The following is a 10218-nucleotide window of genomic DNA, read 5'->3' as shown; positions in this document are numbered from 1 at the left end:
CAAATCAAACTAATCTCTATCCAAACCATGGTTTATTATACTGAAAACATGTACTTGCATGCTTCCTCCTCTTGTCTCTTAGTGTCAGGTTTAATAAAATATGCACTCCTCTTTTGTTTGAACCATGGTTTTTCAGTCAGGTAGGACAGAAAATTGGTGTTGTAGAACACAAGCATTTTTCATGAAATGCAACCGGTGGCTCATTGTACTAGTATCTGGAAGGGCAAGGTTGAAGTATAAGACTACAATGGCCTAGGTAGGTGCATTCCACTTTTCAACAGAACCTATTCACTTCATGTCATTTATAAAACACTTATTTTTGATGTGTGGTATTCACATAACAGGACATAATCAAAACTCCAAAGTCTGAATCATTAAATTGCTCTCCCACTCTGCCAACTATATTTATTACACACATTTTAATGCATTCTACTCCCATATATGCAATGAGATGCAAAGTTTTATAGATTCCCCAATTACCTTTATCCCCAGCAACTTCATAGCATTATCAGAAAAGGAAATATTAATAGTTCCTTTTCAGATTTTTAAATGCTGCCATGGAGTCAGATGCTCCTTAACACATATTTTATTCAAAGCCACATACAATAATTCCCTTCTCTTCAATTTTCCTCGTTTGATTCTTGGTCCGTGATGGCATTTTTCATCTTGCAGATTATTTTTCAGCTCTCTTCCCTACCTTCAAATCCAGTATCTAAATTTAAGCAGGAATTCATATTATGGATTATATCATGGCCAAAAGGGCAGCAAAACATTACTCTTATTGTGTCTGTTGTTAGATGCCCAGCAGCTCTATCCCGAATGAGCAGAAGGACCATGAGCAAGGCTATTGTTTTGCTAATTGGCACGTGCTTGGATTCATTCAGAGCTGGATTCCAATCAGACAGGTCCAGCTGAGGAGTCCAAGATCATGGCAAGATCTTGCATGGTTAACTGGAATTTGACATTGTAACTCCCAAGGAACTGGAGAGGATTTTCCTGTTAGGTTGGGCTCCTGCCTGTTAGATACAGGCCCCTATTGGATGATTACAGCTGCCTGGGAAGTGACCTTGAATAAGAAAGGGATCCCTCATCATAGAAGAATGTTGTAAGAAGGTGTACCTTCTCCTCAAGAAACCACTGCTGGACACAATGGTGCTGGATAACTATTGTCTAGTGTTCAACCTTATTAGCAAAAAAGGTCCTGATCATCTGTTTATTAGGGATGGTGGTAGACAAAGTGCTTGGGCTTCAGCTCCAAAAGATCCTGTAGGATGATCTGGAACTGTTTTGGTTGGATTTTGTATCGAGAAAACCCTGGCCATGCTTATTGATGACCTGTGATGAAGCTGGATAAAGGTGGTGCATCCATTCCTACTGCTTCTTGATCTCTCAGCGCTTTTTAATAGTGCCAACCACAGTAAATTTTTAAGCCTGCATATGGAGTAGTGGGCCCTGTTCAATGGTAATTCTTCTCCTTTCTTGTGGCTGGTTTGAACTGATGTTGACAGGTGGGACAGATCATGGCTACAGTGGCTCATGCCTGGTCACCTCACAATTGGATTACTGCAATGTGCTCTACATTGGGCTGTCCTTGAAGATCATCTAGAAGTTACAGCTAATCCAAAATGTAGTAGTGAAGGCAACATGGGAGGGTCACATTATATAACCAATCATAAACTTCAGGTTGGTGGCTACATAAATCTATAAAATATATATATAAATAAATGTCCTTATGAACCCACTGCATTGCAAACTGCAATGATTACCAATCGGCTTCCAAGTGTAATTCAAGATATTGGTTATCATTTTTTTAAAATTAATTTTCGTTAAATGTCTTCTAATCTTCTTTATAGCAGCTATCAATGTATTCACATTTTAGCTTCTTTCTCTAAGGTTATATCATAACTCCCTTCTTTCCATTATCTATCTTTTCTAGTCATTAAACTCACAAATCACAAGGGCATTTTGTTCCAATTTCAGCAAAAAGTCCGGAAAGGATTTCCAGTCCCTACCTTCTGTAATTATTGTCTTTTCTCTAATTAGATAGGTCAATTTTGAATCTCTGCAAATTCTGTCACCGTCAACCATTCCTCTATTTTAGTGTTTCAGGTATTTTAATAATCTCACTGCAATTACCATGCACAAAGCAATTTATCCATAAGTTTTTTTTCCAGTTGTTTGTCCATTACTCCTACCAAGAAAAGCTCTGGTTTTAGTTTAATATCAGTCTTTAAAATGTTTTGTGCTAATCTTTGTATTTGAATCCAGAACACTGGATGTCACCTTTAGAACCCCTCATGGCATAGGGCGTGGCTTGAGGGATTATCTCCAATTATGTTCTGCCTATCTCTTATGATAACAGCAAAAAGGGTCAAATCCAGGTCTCATCAATCAAACAGTGTTATCTTGTCACCACAGGAATCATGCCTCTTCTGTTGCAGTGCCTGCCCTCGGGAATGAGATCTCCCTGGAGATTTGCATAGCTCTCACCCTTGTAACATTTAGGAATCTGTTTAAAAAACCTGGTTATTCTCTGAAGTCTTAGGATAAAGTGGTTGGGAAGCCATTTGTTTTGTTTAATAAATGGCTTGGTGTATTGTTTTCTCAGCTGGTCAAAGTTCTTTTTACTCATATCTCCATGTGTGTTTTTTCTATCTGAAGCTGCCTTGACACATTGAGGAGTGGGCATCCTTTAAATTAGGATAAACGAATGCTCAACAAATGTTTATATTTATGTATCTCTTCTTTGTACCCTCCTGCCAATCTAGAAGTTCGAAAGCATGCAAATGCAAGTAGATAAATGGGTATCATTTGGGTGGGAAGGTAACAACTTTCTGTGACACATGACCACATAAATGTCTTCGGACAGGGTTGGCTCAATGGCCTTGAAATGGAGATTAACACCACCCTCTGTAGTCAGCATCAACTAGAGGAGTAAATTTTTACCTTTACCTCTTAGTATCCATATATCAGGGGTAGGCAACCTTGGCTCTTTTATGACTCGTGGACTTCAACTCCCAGAATTCCTGAGCCAGCATGGCTGGCTCAGAAATTCTGGGAGTTGAAGTCCACGAGTCATAAAAGAGCCAAGGTTGTCTACCCCTGCCATATACAATAGGAAACTTTTTCATTCACTATTTTGCAATCAGAACAATGCTGCATATGTCTTCCTGCTCCTTTAAAAATGTTTGTTCTCAAGTACACTATATGTTCTGCACATACTTGATCATGTTTTCCCCTTGTTGTTTCTACATTGAGTTCCTCTTCCATCTTTTATCTATTTTAAGTTGGGACTGAATTTTGTGTCTTCATTCTCTTGTTCCTTGCTATCTCTTTTCCCTTGTAATAAATAATAATAATAATGATGATGCTATAATTGTAACACCCCAGTTTAGCGAGTCATCTCCACTATATTTCCTTAAATAAGTTCAGCTCAGAAGAGGTAATTCATTCATTAATACCCAAGCATGAATACCCAACACATTCTCACTCAGCTTCAACACTCTAATGCAGTGGTTCTCAACCTTTTTAATGCTGCGACCCCAACCGGTTGTAAGTCGAGGACTAAACCGGCCATAAGTCGAGGACTAAACTGGTCGTAAGTCGAGGACTACCCAACCGGTCGTAAGTCGAGGGCTTTCCCTGCCTGGGAGCGCCGCGCATGCGTGGTTCTGCCCCCTGCGCCGGCCGAGGCGTAGCTGGCAAGCAGCAGAGACGGAGCAGGCTGACCACCAGCTGGCCCAGCCCAAAGGAGGTAAGGCACCCGCCGGAAAAGGGGAAAAAAATGGCGGACAGCCTTGCTTGGCGACTCCCGTGAAATGGTCGATCGACCCCAAATGGGATCCTGACCCACAGGTTGAGAACCACTGCTCTAATGCTTCTTTTGACTCTAGTCTATACCAAGTTCAAAAGCTCATAATTGTACTTATTTATTTTGAATTCTGGACTTTCCATAGAATTACAATCTATTTATACATTACTTTGGGAAAATATTCAATGTTCATTGAAACTGTAAGAAACTAAATGCAGTTACAGCTACATGAGTATTTAAATAGACAATCAAACAATACCTTAATATTATTTTATCACATTTGACATCTAGCTATTACATTCCTTTAGCAAGTTGTTTTTTATTCTTAACATTAAGAATAGCCTATTAGGCTGGAATAGGGGTAGGCAACCTTGGCTCTTTTATGACTCGTGGACTTCAACTCCCAGAATTCCTGGCTCAGGAATTCTGGCAGTTGAAGTCCACGAGTCATAAAAGAGCCAAGGTTGACTACCCCTGGGCTAGAACTTACACTTCTCATCGGAAATCATGTTTAAGACTTCAATTAGAAAATCAAAACATCAGATTCCTATAATACCAAAGAATAAAATGCTCGAGACGGTGAACTACTGCTATTACACACAAGCGAGGAGAGACTTCGTTTTTATAAATGTTTTTGTTGCCGGTACGTATCCTACCTTGGCATATTGACGAGATACTGGTTCTTTCCAAAACAACATTTTCATCTTGAGTTTCAAACTCTATTTTACTAAAGGTTTATTATTGATGCTTTTTCAAAGAAATCTTACCCTTTAATTCTGATGACACAACATGACATTTTTGTTTAGCCAGATAAGGAAAAACTGTGTGCTGTAATTATATAATTATTTCCTTTGTAAACGTAGATGGTAACATTTTAACAGCACTTTTGTCCCCTAGACTGCAGCTTCTTGTTCTGCCTTTTGGACATCCAGCTCAAGCTGAGTTTATTGAGAGTCATCAAGTTCAGATGTAGGAATTTGAAAAACTTACCAATTTAAGAATTGGATATTACTGCTCCGAACCATATGGTTTGGGGCAGTTTGAAAGTAAAGCTTTTGAACTAGAAGGAGTTCAATGTGTCCATGATATGGTGTTTCAGACAAAACAAAGTTCTCTAGAATATTCCAACCTCATGTGAGTTTTGTACATTGCTACAGTATTCAGATACTATCAAGCATTATTTTTCTTGTTTTAAGTCAAAACAGAATCCAGCCTCTATAACAGTGGTTCTCAACCTGTGGGTTGGGACCCCATTTGGGGTTGATCGACCATTTCACGGGGGTCGCCAAGCAAGGCTGTCCACCATTTTTTTTGTCTGCCATTTTTTTGTCCGCCATTTTTTCCCCCTTTTCCGGCGGGTGCCTTATCTCCCTTGGGCTGGGCCAGCTGGTGGTCGGCCTGCTCCGTCTCTGCCGCTTGCCAGATACGCCTCGGCCAGCACAGGGGGCAGAACCGCGCGTGCGCAGCGTTCCCAGGCAGGGAAAGTCCTTGACTTACGACCGGTTGGGTAGTCCTCAACTTACGACCGGTTTAGTCCTCAACTTACAACCGGTTGGGGTCGCGGCATTAAAAAGGTTGAGAACCACTGCTCTATAATAACTATGGATATTGGGAAAGCTGCCAATCTGCTTTCTTGGAAATTTCATGGTACCATGATATATTCAACCTCTAAATAATAAGTAATTATTAAAGATATGCCTTCTCCTTAGGTTGAATTTATGTCATAGTATGTAAAAAATACCCTTTTCCCCCTATTATTTTTAAATTTGGCTTTAGATTCTCTTACCTATATTATTAAAAATTCTGAAAATAGTACAATGCCTATAATGGAAAACAAGCATAATATTCTATTATGTGGGAGCAGTCTTGCCAAATATGGGTATCCAAGCCTACACAGGGATGAGTTTCTGATTTTTAGTTTAATATTGCAATTTAAAGAGTGGAAACAGTGGATTTTAATTTTAGTTCTTTCCATTAGATAATTTATTTGTTGGATAAATCTGTTTTCTGGCTCAATTAGGGTTTTCATAATAGTACTGTACTTTGGTTCAACTCTGTTCTGCTGACATTCCTGTGCTCCTGTCCAAATTTCTGTGATGAATTTGCAACTGCGAATCAATAATCAAGGTCTTTCTTTTAGAGGTAAATCTTCTTAATCGGCCAATTTAATATTACCATTAATCAAAGTAATAAAAAGCATGACATAAAAACTGGAGAATTCAATGATTTTTGCACCTACCTGCAGAGCTTGTTTGTGCCCCAAATGCAAATGTTGGTTTTATTTGTTGTTCAGTTGGTTTCTCAGCAGGTTTTGCCAAGCTGAAATTAAACGCAGGTTTTACTGTGCCATCGTCTTTGGTTTGTTCCGTTTTCACAAATGAAAACATAGGTTGTGCCTTTGACTCTGCACTCTCTGCTTTCTTTCCAAACACTGATGACGCAGAAGAGACGCCCACCTCCTGCTTTTCATCTGTCCTTCCCAAAGTAAGTGGCGGGGCATTCACAGGGTCTATATTGCTAAAAGTAAAGCCACCTTTTGCTGAAGTTGCTCCCTTTTTCTCCTCTGATTTCTTAGAGGAAAAGGAACCTTCTGCAATTGCCTTCTCCTCTACATTTCCAAATTTGAAAGTACCTATTCCAGTTTTTTTCTCGGATGCAGTTGTGGATCCTATAGAACTTGTGCCAAAAGTGAAACCGCCTACAGCTGGTTTGCTAGGTCCATCTTTCTTCTCCTGTTGTCCAAGGTTAGCAATTGCAAATTGAAATGGGGTAGTAGATGAACTGCTAGCTCCAGCAGGAAGTCCAAAGCTGAAAGTGGAATTGCTCTTTCCTTCTTTCACACTCTCCTCAGATTTAGTCTCTGAAGAGAAGCTTCCCGGATTGGAGCCCTCGTTTTTAGAAAATGTAAAGCTTCCCGATGAGCCCGACTCTGATGTATTACCAAACTTGAATCCTGCTTGTTCTCCAAATTTGAAGTTTTTTCCTGCAGTTCCCAAAGTCTGGGATAACTCTGATGAGGACGATGACTGAATACCAAATTTAAACGAAGGAGCAGATGGCTCTGAAGTTGCTGGATTAAAACCTGCAATTAAATGGAATTTTAATTTAGTACACCTGAAGTTTTAATATAGCCTTGAACAATCTGGTGTATTTTAAGGGCACAGGTAATCGTTGCTTGCCAACCACTCATTCAGTAACCATTTGAAGTTATGACAGTGCTGGGAAAAAAACACAGTTTCATGACCGGTCCACGAACTTCTAGGTTTTAGTGTGTCCCCAGTCACATGCTCACAATTCAGTCACTTGGCAACCAGCACACATTTACAATGGTTGCAGCATCCAGCAATCATGTGATTCTCATTTGTAACCTTCACAGCTGGATTCCAACGAACAATCTTTAGTGGGGAAGCCAGCAGAAAGTCATAAGTCATGGTCATGTAACATCATACTTAAAAACCCGTGGGGGATTCACTTAACAACTGCAAGTGGAATTAACGAAGTTGGGTATAGTCACCTGCTATTTCACTTTACAACCATGTCACTTAGCGATGAAGTTGCCAGTTCCAACAGTGCTAAGTGAAGACTACCTATATTGAACCTCAGACTCTTGGCAACTACACAGACACGTCCTTGCAATCTTCTTGGCAATATTTTTTGGCAGATATTTGCTTACAATGGAAATCATAATGAAATGTTGATTTGAAAGGACTCTGCTTTTCTATAAGAAAATGCACACTGATTGAAATCCAGCACTGCACTCTGTTAGAAATAATACAATAAGGGCAGCAAATATCTAAACTTATCTGACTTAAGCTTATTTTTTTCTAGTGCAACAAATAACATAAACAAAAAAGCTTACTTTATTTACATACCTTTGAATTCAGTCTTGTGGCCTGGTTTTGAACTCTCACAAGCTACACATTTGGTTGCCTCTGCTTTGTTTTGTACTAAGCAGGTTTCACAGTCCCAGCTTCCCTCTGGTTTCTTGAATTTGTCTAAATTCAAAAATCCTCCAGAAAGAGGAGGTAAAGATGAAGCACTGCCACTGACCATAGGTACTGAACTCCCTAAATAATAAAACAAAATGATATAAAGCAACTATTAGCAAAAGGCCCATTCCAGAAAACTGCTAATTTACAATAAACAAGTTTAATAGCTGCTTCATAGGGAGAAATTACAAATAACTCTTGACCATAGTATCAATATTCATAATTTTAAATGCAAACTAGTTTCCTAGATTTGTTATAAGTACATGAGAGCGGAGGGGAAAAATTAAGAAAGATTACTTATACCAACTTAAACTCCTGCAGAATAGGTGGTGCAAAGCTATGAAATAAATATGTTTTGCTTTACTGTCAAAATAAAAGTCCAGAATGAATCTAGAATTCTTGAGAAGCTGGCTAACATATTAACTAAAGAACTTATGTCCAATTTCAACTGGGCAGTGATTTCTAAAGATGAATCCAGGATAAAAATCTATCAAAGAAACATTAAGAATCACCTGACAACAGAGGTTCTTCTCCAGCACTTGGAGATGGAGAATCCACCAATGGGTAGTAGACTGTATTCCTGCCCAATCAGATCAAGTCAGCCAAAGTTGCCACGCCCGTCCTGGGCCATGGATACCCAGTCTTTGACTTGATCTTGCCCAGGACAGACCTTGCAAGTTTGGCTCTAGGCAGGTAGATTCAGACATTGGTGGATTTTCCATTTCCATTACCACTTTTTTCCCAAACCCGAAAAAACAGGCATTCAAATTATCTGTATCCATACACCACTGTCTATCTTTTTGGTATTTGGCAGTGTAATAAAATCTTGCATTATAATTAAACATAGGCATACATAAACACGGTCATCATAAGGGCAAAAAATAAAATAATTATAATACTAAAAGCAGGCTACGCATATTTTTAACATTAAAATATTCCAGTATATTTTCAGTGGTGTCCTAGGCTTTATACTTAAAATAAATTACTTAATAGTATAGTCTTGTACATGTTTTCAGAAGAAAGTGACTCAGTGTTGTTTTACTTTCCAGTAACTTGTGCTTAGGATTCTAGCTTGGGGTAGAGTCTTTTTTCTGATACAATTTTCAAATGCTGCAAACTCACCTGCTTTGCTTGATTGACAGGCCACACACTGGTTGTTTTCTTCCAGATTTGACACTAAGCACACAGAACACTCCCAAGCACCTTTCGGCTTTTTGAATTTGTCTCCAAATCCTAAAGTGTTTGTTACATTAGTAGAACTAGAAGAGGAAGACGCTGTTGTGGTTGCATTGTCTATGACAAAAGGCAACACCAGAGCTTGTTTTACTCCTGTTCCAGGTTTTGGTGTTTCACAGGCCACACATTTTGCAGTTTCTGATTTGTTCTGGACCAAACAGGTATCACAGTCCCAAGTTCCAACTCCTGGTTTAAACTTATCTCCAAACCCTTGTGCTTCTGTTGAAGAAACTACTGATTTGATGGTAATGTTCTGAGTTAAAGTCCCAGTCTGTTTATTACCATTGGATGTTGGCACTTTTGTAATTTGGGAGGCTGTACATTTGTTTTCTGCCAATTTGTTCTGTGTAACACATGTGTCATGTGGCCAATATGTTGGCATTTGCTTCACGGGATCTCCAAGTCCTGAAACAGCTCCAGAAAATTTACTTATTGCAGGCCTTGTGTAAAGTACTGTGCTTGTTTCAACAGATGGTGTGATTGGTGATGAGGACGTTGATAGACTAGCTGGGGAAGGAAAATCTAAGAAAAAAACCCAGAAAAGAACCTTAAGTTTCCAGCAAAAATTATTTTGAAATTACTTTAAAACAACCAACATTTTAGTAACAATATGTATTTATCAAATTCCCTAAAATTTCCTTTACTAACCACTGTCCTGAAAATAAGATTATATTAAAATCATGTCCTTAAAATATGCAGCATGAGCTTCTTTTAAAAAATCTTACCTGGGAAAAGAAACAAAACACATTTTAAATGAATAAACATATAAAATACATTCTATATTATATAGGACGTGCTTGATTTAATAAAAATAATCTTATATGCACCAAATCAGTACAAATTTCTAGCTTCTTCATATGTTAAATTCTTCTTTTCTCTTAAGAACGCTTAGAAGAAAACAAATTATTATTTCCATATAATTAAAATCTCATTTATTGACTCACCAGGATTTTTTAAAATATCCAGAACACTCCCTTCTTTTAGGATTTTTGCAGGCTTAAAAGGACCATCATATTCAATTTCTTTCTTATTCCTTTTGCTGTTGACAGCTGTTGATGGAAAAAAAGTTTAAATAGCATTGTGGCCTTGAGCAAATATATATGAGATAATGGACTAAATATTACAAGAGATTTCATGAAGAAGCTTTTACAATTAGCAGTTTCATACTGTCATACAAGTTAA

At 38.4% G+C, this 10218-nt stretch overlaps 1 protein-coding gene across 1 annotated transcript in view; it reads right to left on the bottom strand.

Annotated features, from left to right (window-relative positions):
- Positions 1-10218, bottom strand: part of NUP153 (nucleoporin 153) — a 35872-nt gene that overhangs the window by 5175 nt on the left and 20479 nt on the right. Inside the window, exons 15-18 of the mRNA XM_029284953.1 lie at positions 9981-10085; positions 8923-9558; positions 7684-7878; positions 6051-6893 (exon numbers count right to left, since the gene is read on the bottom strand). Of these exons, the coding sequence (XP_029140786.1) occupies positions 6051-6893; positions 7684-7878; positions 8923-9558; positions 9981-10085 (1779 nt within the window). The remainder of the gene's footprint in view (positions 1-6050; positions 6894-7683; positions 7879-8922; positions 9559-9980; positions 10086-10218) is intronic.

The sequence above is a fragment of the Protobothrops mucrosquamatus genome, unplaced genomic scaffold (genome assembly GCF_001527695.2).
Source record: "Protobothrops mucrosquamatus isolate PMUCROS unplaced genomic scaffold, P.Mucros_1.0 scaffold1135, whole genome shotgun sequence".
NCBI lineage: Eukaryota > Metazoa > Chordata > Lepidosauria > Squamata > Viperidae > Protobothrops > Protobothrops mucrosquamatus.
Note: the sequence above shows the minus strand (reverse complement) of the source record. Positions and strands in the feature narration are given on the sequence as shown.